The 20958-nt window shown below is 40.0% G+C and overlaps 1 protein-coding gene across 1 annotated transcript in view; it reads right to left on the bottom strand.

Moving 5' to 3' along the window:
- Positions 1-20958, bottom strand: part of MAP3K5 (mitogen-activated protein kinase kinase kinase 5) — a 110670-nt gene that overhangs the window by 44042 nt on the left and 45670 nt on the right. The window contains exons 8-15 of the mRNA XM_075267925.1: positions 19542-19654; positions 12400-12559; positions 7715-7868; positions 6625-6732; positions 5718-5767; positions 4034-4129; positions 3555-3636; positions 1306-1439 (exon numbers count right to left, since the gene is read on the bottom strand). Coding sequence (XP_075124026.1) covers positions 1306-1439; positions 3555-3636; positions 4034-4129; positions 5718-5767; positions 6625-6732; positions 7715-7868; positions 12400-12559; positions 19542-19654 — 897 coding nt within the window. The remainder of the gene's footprint in view (positions 1-1305; positions 1440-3554; positions 3637-4033; positions 4130-5717; positions 5768-6624; positions 6733-7714; positions 7869-12399; positions 12560-19541; positions 19655-20958) is intronic.

Below are 20958 nucleotides of genomic sequence, written 5' to 3'. Positions count from 1 at the left end.
TGTTAAACCTAACTTGATATGGTAAAGCAGAATATTAACACTTGGCTACACCAAATGCAAAACATTAAAATTATGTGTTTCTTTTATATTAGCTGCTAAGGATGAATACAGCAGACTCATAAAAGTAGCGTTCCACGCTCCCCTCACCAATAATTGAAAGCGGCTGTGCACAGCGGAAGCAGGTGCATCACAGGGGGGAGGGAGAGATGAGCTAAATAATATACCAGACTCAAAAACCAAGTTTGCTATATTATTTATAAGCTGCTGTCATACAAATAGCAAAATATTCTTGTGCCTTTTTGGTATAATAGCCGATTGTAATTAAGCTAAGGGCTCGTTCACATCTGCGTTCATCTGTCCTTATTGCAGGTTTCCGTTTCCTGCATAAAACAGATGCAGGAGACTGAAGCCTGCAGGAGACTTTCTCACCCATTCATTTGAATGGGTGAGAAAGCTGTCCGGCCGTGAGCGGCGGTGAGTGTTTTGCGCTCTCCGCCGCGAAACCGGGTTTTATAATCCGGACACAGAGTCGGACATGCAGTACTCTGTGTCCGGATTAAAAAATCCGGTTTCGCGGCGGAGAGCCTAAAACGCTCACCGCCTCTCACGGCCGGACCCGGTCTATGGTTTCCGTCTTCTGCCATGCAGAAGACGGAAACCATAGAACGGAGACATGAACGCAGGTGTGAACCCAGCGTAAGTTCACAATTGCTTTTGTCCAGTAAGATAGTATACTCCTTAAGGCCAGTAGCAGACAACCGTGCTGCAACTGGCTGGCCATGAATTAAAAGCATGGGTGGCACATGAGGAACATGTGAATGTCCCATGTGCTGCTCGTGCATGGGCCATGCTTCTGTGTCTCTTTTCATTAAATGAATAGGAGCCACAGAAGTATGGGCCGCAAAATAGGACATGAATTGGTTCTGTTCTATCTGATACAGCCCGGACTGTCAGCCCACATACGGGACCGTGAAAAACACGGTCGTGTGTTCGGGCCCATAGAAAATAATGGGTCAGTGTGCTATCCATGTAATACATTACTGAAGTGAATGTAGCCTTATCACGATATTATGCAGTCCTTTTAGGTAGCCATATTCTGACAGATCTGCCTTTTAAATAGGAAAAACATTTGGCAACTCCCCCCCTTCCCCCTCCAAAAAACCCCAAAGTAACAAAAACTAATTCTACTGTGGTGACAGGAAGGAAACAAATAAATCAACTATTTATATTCTAATATTAAAATATATTTAGATTATTAGAGTCATAGAATAAGAGATCATATTTCCTCCATGATAAGCAACATACCTGCCGTCCCTTTCAGGGACCTCCTTTATAGCTATCCTAACTTGGTTACTGAGGTCTCGTCCTGCATAAACCACTCCATGCGTACCTTTACCCAACACCACTCTGTCGCCATTTTCATCATATTCATAATCAAACTATGAAAAAAATGATATAATAATATAATGGTTATGAATACATAAGGATTTAACCCCTTCCCGCCGATGGCATTTTTTGATTTTCGTTTTTCGTTTTTGACTCCCCTCCTTCTAAACCCCATAACTTTTTTATTTCTCCGCTCCCAGAGTCATATGAGGTCTTAATTTTTGCGGGACAATTTTTTCTTCATGATGCCACCATTAATTATTCTATATAATGTACTGGAAAGCAGGAAAAAAATTCAGAATAGGGTGGATTTGAAGAAAAAATGCATTTCTGCGACTTTCTTACGGGCTTTGGTTTTACGGCGTTCACTGTGCAGCCAAAATGACATGTCCCCTGTATTCTGTGTTTCGGTACGATTCCGGGGATACCAAATTTATATGGTTTTATTTACATTTTGACCCCTAAAAAAAATTCCAAAACGGTGTTAAAATTTTTTTTTTCTAAAAGTCGCCATATTCCGACGGCCGTAACTTTTTTATACATAGGTGTACGGGGATGCATAGGGCGTCTTTTTTTGCGGGGCCGGGTGTACTTTTTAGTTCTACCATTTTCGGGAAATGTTATTGCTTTGATCACTTTTTATTCAAATTTTTATCAGAATTAAAACAGTGAAAAAACGGCGGTTTGGCACTTTTGACTATTTTTCCTGCTACGGCGTTTACCGAACAGGAAAAATATTTTTATAGATTTGTAGATTTGGTGATTTCGGACGCGGGGATACCTAACATGTATATGTTTCACAGTTTTTAACTACTTTTATATTTGTTCTAGGGAAAGGGGGGTGATTTGAACTTTTAATACTTTTTATATTTTTTTATATTTTTTTTTACTTTTTTTTTTATTTTTTTTTTGCATTTATTAGACCCCCTAGGGGTGTTGAACCCCAGGGGGTCTGATCACTAATGCAATGCATTACAATGCTAATGCATTGCAAAAAATCATCATCTCTTTTGCAGGCTTTATACACCAGCCTGCAAAAGAGAGAATTTGCAGACTGGCTGGGAGCCCTTAACAAGGCTCCCGGCTGTCATGGCAACGGGGGGTCGGCCCTGGAGCATGCTCCAGGAGCCGGCGATCCCTGCCAAAATGGCGGCGCCCATGCGCCGCCGGGAAGATGGCGCCTCCGGCGCCTTTGACAGCAGCGCCGGAGGGGTTAATGCTTCCGATCGGTCCGGGGACCGATCGGAGGCATTAGAGCCGGTTGTCTACTGCTTAAAGCAGTAGACACCCGGCGGCTATGACGGCCGCCCGGCTCCCGGGCGGTTGCCATAGTTACAGACCCGACACGCGCCGTACTATTACGGCGCATGTCGGGAAGGGGTTAATTTACATTTAATGTACATATATTTGATAATTAACAGTCATACATGTGACTAAGTCATCTGTTCACACAAATAAGCAGACTATTGCTCTAACAAGGAATCTGGCCTTCTACCTTAGTAGAAACAGAAAGAGTATGTGTGATTAGTTTAATGGCTTTTCTGCTTTTATGCCCCTAATTTTTTTTTTTTTTTGCTATTGTAGACTGTGAACCTTTGCAACATTCTATTGTAACTTGTGTTTCCACTTCACATTTTTAGAAATTGCAATTTCAACTTTTACATTCTGTCTGGCCTCTGGAAGAGTACATGTAAATCCATTCTTATTCACCAAATTGGGGGGTGTTGTTACATTTTAACTCGTAGGAGAAAATCAAAATGTTCCTGCCAACTTTGCGAATAAGAGCCAACTTACATATAAACTTCCATCTTTTGAACAGGTGGACGGGTTTTAGAAATTAAAATGCCAAAATAGTCAGGGGCAGTGAGAATCCAATGAGGTTTGTCCTCTTTGAGGCCAGGGCTCCATGTAAGGTAAACACGTAGTGTTTAAAGTACCCATTCAAACATTGCAGATAAATATTTTCAGTGGAAATGCTGCAATGCCACAACCAAAAAAACTAGTCTCATGTACTAATAAAAAGGGTGCATGGCCTGCTAACAACAGGACAGCTATCATTTATATGGACAGGACATGATAATAAGCTTTTAGGATCCTTCTTCCCAACCCAAGGACCCAGTGTTATTGCTGTGTCATAATATGTGGTAGTATGATAACAGTACACTAACTTCCAAGGAGTCTCCATCACAGTCCACTTCATCTGCATTTTTCCCATGTTCTTCAATGATGCTATTCACCATATCAAAAAACCTAAAAGCGAAAAGAGAGAGTGATGTCAACTTAAAAATAGCATTCAGTTTTGGTACTTTTTACAATTTTTTTTTTTATTAGTCAATCTTTATTCCATTAATTAAAGAAAAAAATAAACATCTATTTGTACTTAAAAACCTGAGTGCCTATGAAAATTAGAATTTTGTCATTGAGTAGAAAGAATTAGATTGTATCACAAATCTCTTGTGATGCTAACAAACCGTAGGAATTTAAGAAGCAAGTAATGCTGTATTTTAAAAGGGGTTACCTAAGACTACAATACGGAAGGCCAATGCTTAGGAGAGGCCTGCAATTTTGTAGTTCTTGAGCCCTTTCATAATAATAAAAGCAAGAATGGATTACACAAATTTATTTCCCACTGAAATATTGTACATACTTTTTACAGTGGAGTTCTGTACAGAAGTAGATCTGGAAGTCATCAGAGTTGTATAGCACATACAGAAAACAGGACCTTTCTTCAATCTTCGAGATGCTGAGAGAGAGTGAATCCATATTTAGAGACAGAAGAAATATGTTTAATTTAAACAGGTTTTACAAAGTAGCAGTCAAAGCAATGAAAGTCTGAAAAACTGCAAACGCTCAAGCAAGATTTCATAGTACTGCAGGTTTATCGATTATCCCTTTCAGGACCGAGACAATTTTCATTTTTACTTTTTTGTATGTTACTCCCACTACTCACTGATATTTTTTGGGGACAAAATGTATTTCATAATGGTGCCACTTATTATTCTGTAACTTTACTGGGAAAAAAAAAATCAGAATGGGGTAAAGTTGTACAAAAACAGCAATTGCGCCATTTTGTTATGAGTTTGTTTTTACTCCATTTACTGCATGGTAAAAAATGACTATTTACCTGCAAACTGCGGGTGTAACGGTCATGGAGATTCCAAATTTATATTCTTTCAGTTAAGCTTAAAGTACAAACATTTTTTCTGTTCCCATATTCTGACACCCATAACTGTTTATATTTCAATGTATGGAGCTGTATAAGGTATTTATTTATTAGTTTTCATTTATACCATGTTGGGGCATATCTGACAATTTGATCACTTTTTATACGAAAAAACTGTGATTTAGCCATTTTTATTCTTTTTCCTGCTACCGCATTTACTGTATGGGATAAATATTTCTAAATGTAAACAGTTTATTTACTTTTACATATAAACTAGGGCAAGGGGGTGATTTGTATTTTGACATTTTTTACATTTCAGTTGTTGTAATATTTGTTAAACTTTACTTTTAGTGCTCCTCAGGGGACTTGAAATAGCAATCAATAGGTTGCTTATTGCATATATTTCAATATTACAATATGGCAAATTGACATTGTATGATGATATTGTTTGGCTGTGCTTAGGCAGGCCTGGAGGAAGCTCCTGGTTGCCATGGCGACTTTTGCAATCTTGCTGCACAAGAACCATTTGGGCTTGCAAAAAAAAGTGAAAGTAAAAAACTGAATATCAGAGGTTAAAATACTCTGACCACAGACTCACCAGGGGAAAGCCAACAGTGCGCTAAAGGGATGTTAAAAGGATGTTTCAAATGACACCATTTATCCTGTTAGTTAGATAGATGCTAAATGTCTAACTAATCCCTAGATCAGTGGTTCCATGCACCCCCCAGCTTCATCTTGCTTTTGCTGCATAACTCCTCCTTCCCAGTGGTTTCTATTGAAAGTTTTTGCGTGCGCAGTAGCGCTCCCTCCGTAGCACGCTCCAACGCCAGCTCGCAATGTTCTCTACAGGAAAATGGTGCTGGAGCATGAGCAGTAGCGCTCCGGAATGAGCGCTACTGCGCACACGCAAAATTTCAATAGAAACTTCTGGGAAGGACAATGCTGAGGAGGTGAAGAAGAAGGAGCAGGAGGAGTTATGCAGCAAAAGCAAAATGATGCATAACTCCGTTTTAAAAACAACTAACAGCACCTGAACAGCCTTGTTGAAGGCTATACAGGCATATCTTTATCTCAAAAAACTAAAATGTAATGATAGAGCCCCTTTAACAGTGAGGGTTTTTTTTGTTACACAATCACTTGTCCTTGTATACTGCAAACATAAACATACCTTACACCTCTAATGGAAGAGGCATTGAAATTCCATTCATGAATTCCTTTCTGAAACACAAATAAATAAAATAAATAAAAATGGATGTATCGGTGAAGCATTGAAAAGCTCTGCTGTTAACATTTTTGAGGGATCAATGCACTAAAACACAACATACAAACTCTGTCTAGGACTGATTTTTTTTGTAATTTGTAGATAATTAAAAGTCAAACATTTTTGCAAATATAAGTAATTAAACATTTTGCAGAGTTTTAAAAAATTTCTCTAACTATCTAGTGGTCACAGTCTTGTTGTCTTGATCAGTTGCCAGTGGACACGACCATGAATGCAGATACTTTCTAAGGTCAGGAAATCAGCTATGATTTCTTTATTGTGGCCGGGATATCTTCTGATACATGTAGTGTCCCTGCCTGATAACCCAGCTACAATAAGAAAGTCATGGCTGGGTTCCTGACAAGTCCCAGGCCAAAAAAAGTTTCTGCATTTGTGGTCGTATCCAATGGCAACCGATCAAGACAATAGATGGCAATAAGAGAGTTAGAGAAAATCTTTAAAATTCTGCAGAACTTTTCACTACTTATATTTGCAAAAATGTTTAACTTTTAATTAACTACAAATGTTCATGGGAATACCCCTTTAAGGATCCATTCACATCACTTTTTTCACATCAATTAATAGATGCAAAAAACTGATACAAACAAATGGCCATCAGTTTTCATAGACAAGGTGCTAAAGGTCAGTATGATTCCAAGAATGCATTCTATGTGTTTGTGTGTTTCTTAATTAGTTCTGAGTAATTGTCTAATTAAAAATCTGAAACTCAGATTAATACAGTGACAATATACACAATTCCCACTGTTATATTACAATTTCTATGCATTTTATCTTTTTCATGCCATATAATTACCTTGTCATCAGGGAGCACATGCCAAATAGAAATGTTTTTTTCATCAGCTTCACTATTGATTGACAGATAGGATGGCTGATAGATCTTTGTAGGTTCCAGGATCAAGACCTAGACAAAAATTAAGGCCGGGTTCACACGGAGTTACGTGCCGCGAGATTTGGCACGTAGACGCCGCGTGACCCTTTGCGTGCCGTACACGCTCCCATTCATTTCAATGGGAGCGGGGAGCGTATGCGCCGCGCTAGTTTGCGGCCGTGAATAAATGCACGGCCGCAAACTAGCGCGGCGCATACGCTCCCCGCTCCCATTGAAATGAATGGGAGCGTGTACGGCACGCAAAGGGTCACGCGGCGTCTACGTGCCAAATCTCGCGGCACGTAACTCCGTGTGAACCCGGCCTAAGGTGCACAGAGAGAAACATAAAAGGCCCAGTATATAGCATTTTAAGTTGCTACAAAGAAGAGCCCATTTGGGGCTCTTCTCTTTATCAGATAGAGTGAAGGGCCACTAGACACACATTTATGCATTATGAGGACATAAGAGGTCAGAACTAGCTGCTGGTTTCCTTGGATGTAAAAAATGTGATTGCTGATGACCTTTCCTAGACACAACACATAAAGTTGGCCATACACATTTCATTTGATGTTAGCCGAACCGTTCATTTTATATATACGGGGTCAATCTTCTCCCCTTTGACATCAGATGTCTGGGTAGTTTATGATCAGGCAGTTTGATTTAAAACATGCCCAATCTTTTACTTTGGGGTAATTGGTAGCGGACAGCTATTTAACATGTATGGTCAGCTGAAGAATTCCATAACATTGGAGGACTTTTTCCTTATATGATCGCTCCAAAACAATATCTTCTGAGTCATACTCAGACCTCTAGTCCCAAAAAACACTATATCTATATGTTATATTTATAAGTATATCTGTTAGCTTAAAAAACATTAATGATTTCTACCTAAATCTACAGATGTAAGTAGACATATTCTATATTAATAGTCAGGCAGTAACATTCAAGCATGATCATATCAATCATGTGAACTATATTCTGACTTTTACAAACAAACACTGGACAATCTACTTACTGGAAATCGGACAACAGACACATCTGTATTTGTAGATTCAACTAGAAAATCCATCCAAAAATCAACAAGTTCTTGTTTGGATACATGTTTTTCCAAATTTGGTTTCTTAAACTTTTGGTAAATCAGAATGGTGTCCACCACAGAGTTCAAGTACCTTAAATAGGAACAAATAAATTTTATAGACACAATTACTACAATTGTTACCATTTTAACTAATATGCAAATTTTTAACATAATATTCAAATTGTACTTGATGTACAATGTGTGATATATAGTTACAGTATTTATACAAATGGCAAACAAAAAATGGAATAACTGGTAAAAAATAAAAAGTGCAGAAACTTTAAAGGGGCTCTATCATTGGGAAAAGTCATTTTTAACTAATCATATCCTTGCATAGGCTTTAGAAATGCTATTCCACACCTACCTTTAGTATGTAAATTGCATCAGTGGTTTCTGAATAAGTCCGTTTTTATTCATATGCTAATTAGACTCGGTGCACGATCCATCGTGCACCTTATTTGCTATTGTTTACTATGCGTGTATACAGGACAGGCCGCTGATGATGACTCAGCTTCCTGTTTGCACACACACATAGGAGATAATAGCAGACACGAGTGCTGTTGGGAACTTCCTGTGCTGGCTGGAAGCTCATTAGCATATGAATAAAAACAGACTTATTCAGAAACCACTGATGCAATTTACATAGTAAAGGTAGGTGTGGAATAGCATTTCTAAAGGCTATGCAAGGATATGTTTAGTTAAAAGTGACTTTTCCCAGTGATAGAGCCCCTTTAACATACTGGACTCTGAGACTTTCACAGCCTCCTCTGGATTGAGCCCAGTTTGTTTAACTGTCAGTTGCTAGTATCTAAATGTACAATGCCCCTGCTGGTCTGCTTACAACACATAGCACTGCAATTGAACCCTACAGAGGATGATCAAAACACCATATTTTCAGTATATATATCACAGTTACAAACTACAGTGGCCTCACAGTCTTTTGTTGTGTGCCACATGCAGCAGCACTTTAAAGATTTAGATGGCAAGGGACAGTGGAATAATATCAGAGTTCAGGGCCTGCTGCAGGCAGCCAGAGAGGACGACCTCTATATCACTTTGGAGGAGATTTTCAATCTCAATCTTGGAGAACTCTCATAAAATGGACAGAGACCCTAGATCCATAAAACCTAAAGGTTCCATCGTATAGCCCAAAGATTTGTTTTGTTCTTGACTTCACTCTCAAGAAGGCCATCATGGCCTAGGCCCAGACTCTTAAAAGACTCTGACAGTGGCCAAATCCAACTTTATGCTAGCCTCTCTTGGGTTACGCAGCAAAAAAGATGACACCTTCTTGGTAAACCACCAGGTGACCTACTGTTCCCCTGGGGTGACTGACAAGAAAAGCATTAATTTCCACGCACTCACAGTGTTCTTTAAATTTCACAAATTTTATGGTACTCCACATACTAATACTTGATTCCAGGATTGGGATGTGGACTCCCTGTGCCACGAAGACATGGCAGACCAACCAACCCAAGCAGTACATGCTGCCCTCCCCAGCCTACTCCTTGAAGACTCCACGCTGTTGGAGAATGGACACTGTTACTTTGCTGTCCTGAGAGGTCACTGGATACCAAGGTCAACCTGGCAAACGAAAGATGCTGTGTTCCATGAATTTACTAGGCTAATTCACTCATTGAAATGGCCACTGCCCCCTCAATTTTGCTCTGTAGACTAGTGAAGGCCTATTGGAAATAATTCCTGAAAGAATAATATTTACCAAACTAAAAATCTACCAGCCATGTTAAAAACAGGTTTTATACCATGAGCAGTGGCGTTACTACCGGGGTAGCAGCTGGCACAGGGCCCGGCACATCAGGGGCCCGGCAACAGCCGCTACCGCTGTGTTTTTTTCTTTTCTTAATAGGCCGTTACTGGCTGTCGTTACTCCAGCCGGTAACGGGACCTATTTACTTACCGATCCTGGCAGGGGCCAGGATCGGTAAGTGACGCCACGGGCCCCATAAAGATCATTATTATACTCACGGGTCTTCTTAGACCCCCAAGTATAATGAACGGAGGTCCAGGGGAGGTAAGGAACATAAAAAAACGTGTTACTTACCTCTCCGGGCAGGTTCAGGCCTACTTTTGTGACTCTCCCTGGCATGCATGTAACATCCCGGGAAGATGGCCGACACCACCGAGGACTGCAGCAGAGCCGGAGATAGGTGAGTAACAGTGTTTTTTTATGTTGGTACCCCCCGTTGGTCTCCGATTATTATACTCTGGGGTCTGAAAAGACCCCAGAGTATAATAATTGTACATGGGTGTCCACAGTGGGGCATAATAATGTGTGCAGAGGTGACTATGGGGCATAATACTATGTACAGGGGCCACTATGGGGCACAGTGTGTACAGGGGTCACCATGGGGCATAATACTGTGTACAGGGGCCACTATGGGGCATAACAGTGCGTGCAGGGGCCACTACGGGGCATAATACTGTGTACAGGGGCCACTATGGGGCATAATACTGTGTACAGGGGCCACTATGGGGCATAATAGTGTGTACAGGGGCCACTATGAAGCATAATAGAAAGCGCAGGAATGCGGGGGAGTGGGGGGGTCGGTTGGGGTCTTTGGCGGGTGTCAAAAGTTTGCAACGGGGCCCCACCATTCCTAGTTACGCCACTGACCATGAAATACATTCTATGATGCTGTTCAACAACAATAAACTTGTTAACACACACCAATTTATTTTCGGTTCCTATATGAGTCACTTTATAAACAATGATGGCTTTAAATTGTAAACAAACTTTTAAATAACTTGATTTTCTGTCAGTATTTCTGATATTAAAGGGGTATTCCCATCACGCTTGTTCACCAACCTGCAGGCTGTATGCTCTTTTCACTTCCTGGTTTTCTCGGCACATTGGTGGGCGGGGTTTCACTTGCTCTGCTATCTGCTATGTTTGCAGTCAGTAATGAGGGATTGGTTGTAAATGAACTACCACAGTATGAAGCTGATGTAGAAGCTGATGTAGCAGAGCTGGATTTGAGTCAGATTGTAATACATACAGAAGTACCGGACTCCCTATCTCAGCCCTTATCAGCCAAATTCAATTAAACCAACTGATAAGTGGAAGAGCCGAGTTCAGAAATCCTGGAGCTCACACCTCCCCCCTCCCCTATCTGAGAAGCTCCGTTACTTGTCAGACATACGCAGCTCAGAGCTGCTCCCAGCACTCAGCCCCTCCCTCCCCCCTGAGAGCAGGTAGCTATGTCACTTGGGGACTGAGCAGATAAGCCCCGTGGCCATAGAAACGCAGTGTAAACAATGAAGTGAATAAATTAAGATAGTGGCCAAACAAAGCAGTTTTGATAAAGCAATGTATTTGGAAAAAGTCTTATATCAACATAATCTAGCAGTATACATAAGATCCTTTTTATGGGACAACCCCTTTAATAAATATACTTTTTAAACAAATTGTGTTTCCTTTCTGTGAAATTTACTAATCTAACTGAAATATGTACATGCTTGTCACTGTGTACAGGCTCATGTATAATGCAGAAAAGCTAAGGCTCAAGGGGCGCACCTCAAACAGATATAACTTGGGAATTTTGTCATGTATAACAGTGATTATGGTATGTCAGGGTCTGGGGTTGCTAGGTGGGGTGGCATAGACACACAAGTCCAGTTTCTTTAGTCCAAAACAAAGGTAGAGTTTTATCTTCACTCAAAAATATAGTGCAGCAACAAAAGGAAACAATACAAAAATAAATACCTGCCCGGCTAGGCTCAAAATAAACATAGAATAGGTTACCTCACCTAGAATAACAGAAATCAAAAGCCAGCAGAATCATTCAGGACACAGCTCCAAAAATATGACCTCTTTCTTTGGCTCTCCAGCCAAGCTCTGCCCCAAAGTCTGCTGCTGGAGTTGACTTCTTAAGCTCCCTTGATGAGCAGATTCTCTGCAGTTGAGTCGCTGCCGATACATCCCCAAAGTGTGGACTGGAGGGGGGTGGAATGAGAGGTCCCACTACCAACCTACCTGCCAATCCTAAAAATCCAGCCCAGTAACCGGAACTTTGAAATAACCCTCAGCAGACAATAGTTATTTGCTGAGAAACATTCTTTCTGGAGTTTTCTCATCTCACCCACCTTAGTAGTCTGGGTGAGATGCACGCCCCCTCCATTACCTGACCAGTCATCGGCTTACAGGTATCATACAACATATTCTACCTGGATTATCACCAGTTGAAAACACAGTTGGAATTGAGAGCAGCTGTGTATAAATATGCCAATCCCTACTGGGCTTCTTCTTCCATCAAAAATGAGAGGCACCACAATTGGCCCACATTAGAGCCAATGAGACCTGCCAAGCCAATCTTTGAACAGATCTGCCTTTAAAGTCTAGTCTGTTTTTCTGCTGTTATGACAGAATGGAAAAAAAAGGAAAGAACACTGCAGATGTGAAGCCAGCATTACAGAGATAACTAATGCTATAAGCATTGCCTTCATAGACACACTAGACTCTGCAGTCATATGGACTGTGTGTCTCCATAAAGGCATAAGAAGCACCATAATACAGATGTACAGAGAAAGATCTAACATACAAGTTCTTAGGCTGTCTACCACAAGTTAAGATCACATAATTAATATAAAGAGCAGTAACATACCATGCAGGTGTCTTCATCTTAAAAAGTTTTTCTGCAGCCTGGATCACTTTCGTGTGGTCATTTGCTAATACACTAGCTCCCATATAATAGCCAACATCCCAGTAACTCTGAAGTTTTTCCATGTTTCCTTTTTTACCCAGTAAACTGCTAATTTTCACCCCTGTTTAAAGTAAAAAACAAAACAGATGCAATTTCTTATTATTATACAGCATAGAAAAAGGTTACATGCATTTTCTCAAGTTAAAGTTAAATTGGTATAGTCTTAGAAACTGATAAGCAATATTTTTGCTTTAAATCTGCATCTATTTTATAACTTTCCTTTTTTGTTCTTTGTAAATTTCAGTGTAATTGAGAAAACATTTTATTTTCTGATTACGATATTAAGGCATACCATACAATTCTGCTGCTGCACACCGGGTTGGAGCCACTGCTGCTTTCCACTAAAACAACTGTATAACCATAACAACTTTATTGTATATCTTATTAAGGAAATAAGTTTCCTTCTCCACTTATAAGACTGAGCTAATTTTTACACTGAAATCTATGGAGAGGAGCTGAGGAGAGCTGCTGGAAAAGACACACAAATAGCTGCAGCTGCTAACCTCTGCGACAAAGAGTTCCTTTAGCATTACTATGTTTCAAGATAAAATTCAATTAATTTAGTATACTGTACTGGGAATCTGGAATAACATTCAGAATGGGGTGGATCAGACAAAAATTGTATTTGCACATGCTTTTGTTTTTATGCTGTCCATTGTGCAGCCGAAATGACATAACTTGTATTCTGTGGGTAGGTGCAATTATGACGACACCAAATTCATATATTTTTAAGAAATCAAAAACTTATTTTCAGTGTGAGGGGCTGCATAAGGCATTTTTTTGGCAAGCGACAGATGTGCTTTTTATTTATACCATTTTGGAGAATGTCTATTGTTTTGATCGCTTTGTAATCCAAATTTTTATAGGAGGGAAATGGTGGAAAAATAGCGGTTCTTCCCTTTTAATTTTTTTTCCCACTATGGCTTTCACTGTATAGAAAAAAATATTTTGTTTGCAGACCGGGCATTTTCAGACACAGGGATACTTAACTTTTATATGTGTTCTAGAATTGTAATTAATTTTTACTCTTTATTTTTTCACTTTTATTTTTAGATCTCCTAAAGGTCTTAAACCCCAGGGGGACTGATCAAAAGTACAATGCACTGCAATACTAAAGCACTCTAAAACTTCTATGGTTGTATGGCAAGGACTTGTTCTTGGGGCTGGTGATTGAACCCAAAATAACAGTGCTCATGTTCTGCTGGGAAAGTGGTGCCTTGGTCATGTTTCATCGAGGTGTTAGAGGTTGTTAATGCCCTGATCAGTAAGTGCACTGCTTGCGGGCACTGCTTCTGGGTCTTTGCTGTATAAAACAATTCAAATATCCAACATCTGCAGTAATAGAACAATGGAGGTCAGGAAAGGGTTAATTTACTCTAGTGATTTTGACATTTGTTTTTTCATGACACATTGTACTTCATGCTAGTAGTAAATTTAGGCAATGATTTTTGCACTTATTTATGAAAAATTTAAAATTTGGAAAAATTAGGAATTTTCAAAATATCAAATACTCTGCTTTTCAGAAAGTCATACCAATTATTAATATTTTAAAATGAGTTTAATGCATAGTTTGCTTTATAGTTACTTTCAAACGATTTCAATCACTAGCTTTTAATGAATTAGAGTATTTTTACTGCTTCTGACCATAGCTGTCATCCAATTGTGAAAAAAGAGCAGGAGCCTAAGCCAGTCTGTGGTGTAGGAGTTGGTGTTCTGGCCTATCGACATCACAGTCCTGCAAATCACCCAAACGAATTAAGAAATGTCATTAGCATCTCCATATTATCTTTTAATTGTCCTTGAAGTTATTTTGGACGCTAGAAGGCTTGCAAGTTTAACACCAATTTTCCAAATTTACCAAACTCTTTTTGTAGGGAATACTTCAGTTCTGAATTAGGATCTAAAAGCTTACATATTAGAAACCCCCCAAAAACCAACCAATTTTCAAAACGGCATTCCTAAAAGAATTCAAAACCACATTTGGCAAGTTTGCTAACCATTTAAGTATTTCACAGAATATATGAAAAAAATGAAGGGAAAATTTAGACCTTTCTTTTTTTTTATTTTACTTGTCTGTAATAAATAATTTCGGAAATTTTAACAAGAGCAAGCCATGGTTATCCATAGCCAACAAAATTGTAACGAGAGAAAAAGAAGGAGTTTAGAGGAACAGGGAAGTGGAGGGGAGTAGGACCCTAACTTATCATTAAGGACATAACAGTTAAAGATTATGTATCAAATTACCTGGAGATTTAGAAATGAGTTGCTTCTGAGATTGTTGCAGGATGAAGAACAGAGGGAGTAATGTCAGGTATGTTACAAAAGATTGCAACCAGATGTCAAGCAAACATGCTGTTTGTTGTATATGAGTAAAGGGAAGAACTCTGTTCTAAAATAACTATCTTAAGCATAAGTGCACAACCATGGGCACTGATACAAGTCAGTCACCTCTGACTTGCATCAGTAGCAATCTGGAATCAGTACATTGCACATGTGGAAATTTTGCACTGGTGAGAAGTGGCCTTTATGCACAATTTTCAAGAATATTTTCCAGTTATTGTTAGTATGTATTTCAGTGCTGTGGCTGGGGTTTGAAGGATTAGGCCAGGTACAATTTCTAGGTTGTGGAGAAAGACCAGGGGATGAAAGAATCACTGCGCTACTCCGTAGGTCTTCAAACAAACACGCACTTTATTAGGATTTCTCACACACGACACTTAGGACAGCATTTCGGGGGAATACCCCTTTATCAAAAGTACAACAAATACACACGAGTACCCTATTGATATAAGACATAAAAAACAACAATTACAACCAATTTTCCAAACCAATTTTTTGATAAACCAAATAAAACAAAACAAGACAAGACAAAAATAAAACAATTTTACATGCATTCGACAAGGGTATTGTAAAATGCCTAAATTTGTACTAGCTGGATCATGTATATAAAAAATAGCTCAATAAATGCTATCAAAGCATGTAGGATCATTCAGGATGCTCTTCTTATACTATTTCTGGTTAGTACTGTACATTGCTAGAGTATTTCATATTATCCTATCCTACTAATATTATAAAAGAAAGTTTGTGTGTTTAGATGTTTGTGTGTTTGTTCCTCAATCATGCAAAAACGGCTGAACAGATTTGAATGAAATTTGGCACATAGATAGTTTGTAACCTCGATTATAACATAGGCTACTTTTTATCCCAATAAATGACATGGCTTCAAGATTGTTATGAATTTATGTTCACATACTATATTACACTGGTCTTGCAGCAGCTTATCTCAGCTTCTGATAAAGCCAGGTCTGTTATCTCTCTATGTAAACACTGAGCTAACCCTCAGTGCATTGTGTACATGCATTTGCATATTATCTGATCTTCTCCAGGCAACTTGCTGACACACTGGATGGGAAAACACCTTTAATCCAAATTGACAGTTTGCTACTTTTAATCATGCCAGGAAAAAGAATATCTAATTTGTTGCAAAATTCTAAAACAACGAGAGCAATGAAGGTAGACAGAAGTCACAGAGTTCTCCTCAAGCAGAGCTGAGGGGGATCATCAGCGCCAACAACACACTCATTATATGGTGTCCCAGCAAGCTGCTGAGATGCCGGAACAAATACGGGCATAGCGCGAGGAATGATTTTAGCAGCAGTCCAGTTTGACAGCTGCCAAAACGCCGGAGCAGATGGACTATCAAACACCAACAAAACGCTCATTATACCGTTTCCCAGCGAGCTGCTGAGATGCCGGAACAATCACAGGCACGGTGCAAAGAACAAGTTCAGCAGCAAGACAGCTTAAGAGGTGCCGAAACGCCAGAGCAGGCAAACCATCGACGACAGTAATTTGCTGAATATACACAAAGGCAAGTTCGCACAATTTTGCATCAAAGTGTACTTTTTCTTTAAAAAATTAAAACTGTGATATTACTGGTTAAAATCACTTGTTCAGGTCCACTAGGAGACCCAAACAATGGACAGACTGCCTGCTAAAAGAGCTGGTTCTGGCGGACCCCTGGCTGTTTTTAGACTGAAACTGGGTGTGAGAATATTCCCCTATGCTGGACTTTTCTCTCATTTTCAGCAGTTTGTGCGGCAGAGTGTGAACGCAAATGTGAACCTAGCTTGATTAGTGTAAAAATGAAAAAAAAAAAAAAAAATTGCAAAATTTTTTGCGCAGATAAGCTCTTAACATTGTAAATCTCCACTTTGTAACTTTTTGACACTGCAATTCAGGTACAAAGGTACACAAAATTCCCTTCAATGTACTGTCATGGCCAACACAAGTCGTAGAGGCGATGTGAAGCAAGTGAAACTTTGGAAGCATCTTAGACCACACCAAGTCTAATAAAAATTTGCTATTTTTAATGACATTAGAGTAAAAAAATGCAGCAAAATGTACAACACCAAAAAAGCATCTTTACCGTAATGTGGGGCCTTAGCCTAAAGGTACCGTATTTTACGGACTATAAGGCGCACTGGACTATAAGCCGCATTGCCCATGAGCGCCTTATAGTCCGTCTCGGTTCATATATAAGGCGCACCGGACTATAAGCCGCAGTCCGGTGCGCATTATATCTTATTGAAAGCGGCGGCAGGCAGACTTTGCCAGCGGCCGCTTAACCCCCCGCGTGCCAGCCGCTTCTATTGGAAGCGCTCGGCAGGCGAGGAGGGGCTCTATCAGCAAAATCATGCTGATAGAGCCCAACCGTAAACGTTAGGTTAAACTACTACACCCCCCCCCCCCCCCGTTACAGCAGGGCTGCCGGACACTTCCTATTCATTTCTATGGGAGCCGGCATGCGAGCGCTCCCTATAGAAATGAATGGAAAAAAGCAGTCCATTCATTTCTATGGGGAGCGCTCGCATGCCTGCTCCCATAGAAATGAATAGGAAGTGTCCGGCAGCCCTGCTGTGACACCGCCGTCCTGAAAGAGAACGTGAAACTTACCGAGCGGTGCAGGGTGGGCGGGCATTCAGGCCTCCTCTTCCTCCGATGTTCCGTCCTCCTCCGGCGCTCGCAAGCTGATAATGGCCAGGGCACATGCGCAGTAGAAGCATTATGCGCATGCGCCCCGGCCATTATCAGCGAGCGCCGGAGGAGAAGGACGGAACATCGGAGGCAGAGGAGGCCAGAATGCCCGCCCACATTTTCCGTCCGGAAAATACGGTAAATCTTTATATTGTTATTTATTGCTGGAGGTGAAGGACTTGCACATACACACTTGTAAAATTAAACAAATCCATTTGTGTTGTCTGTCTGCACAGTAGTAGCTACTTGTCTGGCATAGCATGCTGCTAGGTCTGCCAAAAACAGGTTTCCTTCTCATAATCTCTCTAATGCCAACAATATGTGAATGCATTTCCACATAATAGTGAATAAAAAAAGAAAAAAACAGGACATGAAAGACTGAACCAGAAGAAATTAACCAGAATTTGTTTAATCTTATCAACATACTAGACAAATGTTTCATAAAAGCTGGGCTTTGAAAAACACAACATGATCATTTTACATGTGCAATCACAGCACATTTTCCCTATAGACTGATATGATATGCTATTATATGAGGCAAAAAAGAAAAGCTGCAGAAAAGCAGTGAAAAATGCAAGCGTTTTTGCATTATTTATTTATTTTTTTTACTGCTGCATTTCCACAGCGTTTTGGTCATTGAATACAGAAATGGATACTTTCTGTTTATTCTGTTCAACTTTCTATACTCGTCATCACTGACCCCAATGTTAAAATAAAACTGGAAGGTCCCTTCAGTTAGCTTTCCATTTTGTTGACAGAGAGATAAGTGCAGCATTTTATGATTTGTATGTCTGTGAAAGAAAAACAAAAAAAAAAAAAGCTGCGTTTTATTTGTATCAGTCAAGCTGTCAACTTTAATGACCATTGTTCTGACTCTCTAGCTAAGGCCCTACGTAGAATGCTTTTCACAGAAAGTCCAGAGTTTTCCTATGCCGACTGTCTTCTTCAATTATATAAATAAGGAAACCACCATCTTTTCTGTGGGTATAACTGACATGCTGATCATGCTGACATGCCGATCTTCATCAGTTGCTCCCCTCTGCCAGTCCCTCCACTAGCTACCCATAGCCCAGCGAATTGAGTTCAAGCTACTAACATTCAAAGCGATAAACAACCTGTCCCCTCCATATATCTCCGACCTAATCTCCTGCTACCTGCCCACACGTAACCTCAGATCCTCCAATGACCTCCTACTCCGCTCTGCTCTCATCCGCTCCTCACACAACCGTCTCCAAGATTTCTCCCGTGCATCCCCCATACTCTGGAACTCCCTATCAAGACACATAAGACTGATCCCCACAATCACAGGCTTCAAGAAGGCCCTGAAGACTATTTAGAAGGCCTACAACCTCCAATAACACTATCACCGCACCCCCATCTGTACAGTCTCCCCCTCTCCTTCTGTCTCTACCCCCTTCCCTCATAGATTGTAAGCCCTCGCGGGCAGGGCCCTCTACCCCACTGTGCCAGTCGGACACTGTTAGTATTATATCTACCTGTATATTTTGTGTATTGTATGTAAACCCCCAAATGTAAAGCACCATGGAATTAATGGTGCTATATAAATAAATAATAATAATAATGCTGCGATTTCCAAACGTGCTGTGGCTTTACGCCACGTGGGGCCCTGGCCTCTGATGGATTAGAATAACAGACATTAAACACAATAGTGTGAAATCAGTCTTAGACTAAGGCCTGAACGTTACAAAATGCATACAAAAAAACCTGTGATAAAAACATCATGATTTTTTCAACAATGTTGTTCATTGCATTTTCACATTTTTCTTCTGCTTACTTTCTACCCTTATCATACCTATATGGAAAACATGTTTCCGGAGGTATAACATTCCAGAAACATTCCAGTACAGAAACAATAAGTGATAATTATTTTACGAACATAACTCTTTGTATTGTCAATTAAAGGCAGTTCATTTGTACGACTATATAATTATTGTAAAGTATTAACAAGGTATGGATAAAAAAAAATGACCAAATGAACAACTTACCAATTTTACGAAGTTCAAATGAAGAATCAAACTGATGACCGGCTGCCAAAAGTAGCACTGCGTAGTTAATTCCAGACTGGAGAGTTGGCTCAGACTCAAATGCTTTCCCGTACCTAGAAAAGTAAATTAATTTTTGTTATGTGAAAAACTCAATATTATTTGCTTGGACGCAGTCCCTAGGTTTTAGAAAATCTGGTTGCTCTAGACTTCCTCCCCTCATGTTGTGGGCATAGCCCACTATATTCTACTGTAAACCATCTTGCCAAATCTGACCTTACTACCAACTGGTGTCTAAACTATGATCAAATGTGTTGTCATTGCTAAGTGGGAGATAAACCAGATATGTTGGAGATGTGGTGTGGAAAAAGGTACCATGCTTCACATCTTTTGATTCTGTGGTGGCCTCTCTCCGTTTTGGGATGGAGTGAAATTCTTTCCCAGGTTACAGACACCTCACTTTGACTGGATCCTGCTCTGTTGCTTCTCCATCACTGTGAGTCTCTGATGCACAGTTATAAACTTTCTCTACTTAGATTTTTGGTCCTTGTGGCCTGAGCTTGAATTCTGCAATTTTGGAAGTGAGTGGAGCCTTCTTCAATGACCTTATGAGTATGGAGAACCTCACTTCTTTCCTGCATGACACTGTTGAAGTCTTCAACAAAACCTGGTACTAATGGTTGGAGAACCAACACACTGGAGAATACCAGGCGCTTCTTGGGTCTGTGTTCCCCCACGGGATTAGATTGTGTCACCATGATTCTTAGAGGTACGACTCTCTTACCAGTCCATGTCTACCCCGTATTCTTATGCCTTATGGTACATAGACATGTATGATTCCCCCCCCCCCCCAGCATTATGGAGGTTGGACTACATGGATTTCTGAGCTCTTACTAGGGCTTCACCTTTTTTTTCCCCTCTCTTTCATTCCTCTTTTTTTTTTCTACTACTCCTTTTTATCATTCTGTTCATGGATCTACTAATTTCCCTTTTTCTCTCATTCCTTCTTCCCCATGCCTCTAAGCCTTACTCTGTCTCTCTTCTTTCCTCCATGATTCATTCATTTATGATTCTAAAAAAACATGGTTTTTGAATTTGCAGCATTTCCGCAGCTGATTTTTTTCAGCAATGTGTGGATAGGATTAGCCAGAATCTCATCCAGTTTGCAGGTACTGTAATATGCGGCATTTTTTTTGCCGCACCATTTTTGAAGGCCAAATTGCTCGGGTTTTCCCATGAATCCAACCATATTTAAAATGTGTAAGCAATTGAAAGTTCACCACCTTTGAAAACATATGTAATTACAAATTTTGCAGATTTGCAGCTTTTCTCTAACCATCTCAGTGGTGACAGTCTTTTGTCTTGATCAGTTAACAAAGGTTACCATGAATGCAGGAGACTTCTATAGTTTCTGATAAAC

Source organism: Leptodactylus fuscus, chromosome 3 (genome assembly GCF_031893055.1).
Source record: "Leptodactylus fuscus isolate aLepFus1 chromosome 3, aLepFus1.hap2, whole genome shotgun sequence".
NCBI classification, from domain to species: Eukaryota; Metazoa; Chordata; class Amphibia; order Anura; family Leptodactylidae; genus Leptodactylus; species Leptodactylus fuscus.
The sequence above is the reverse complement of the archived record's forward strand: the minus strand, read 5'-3'. Positions and strand labels throughout refer to the sequence as shown.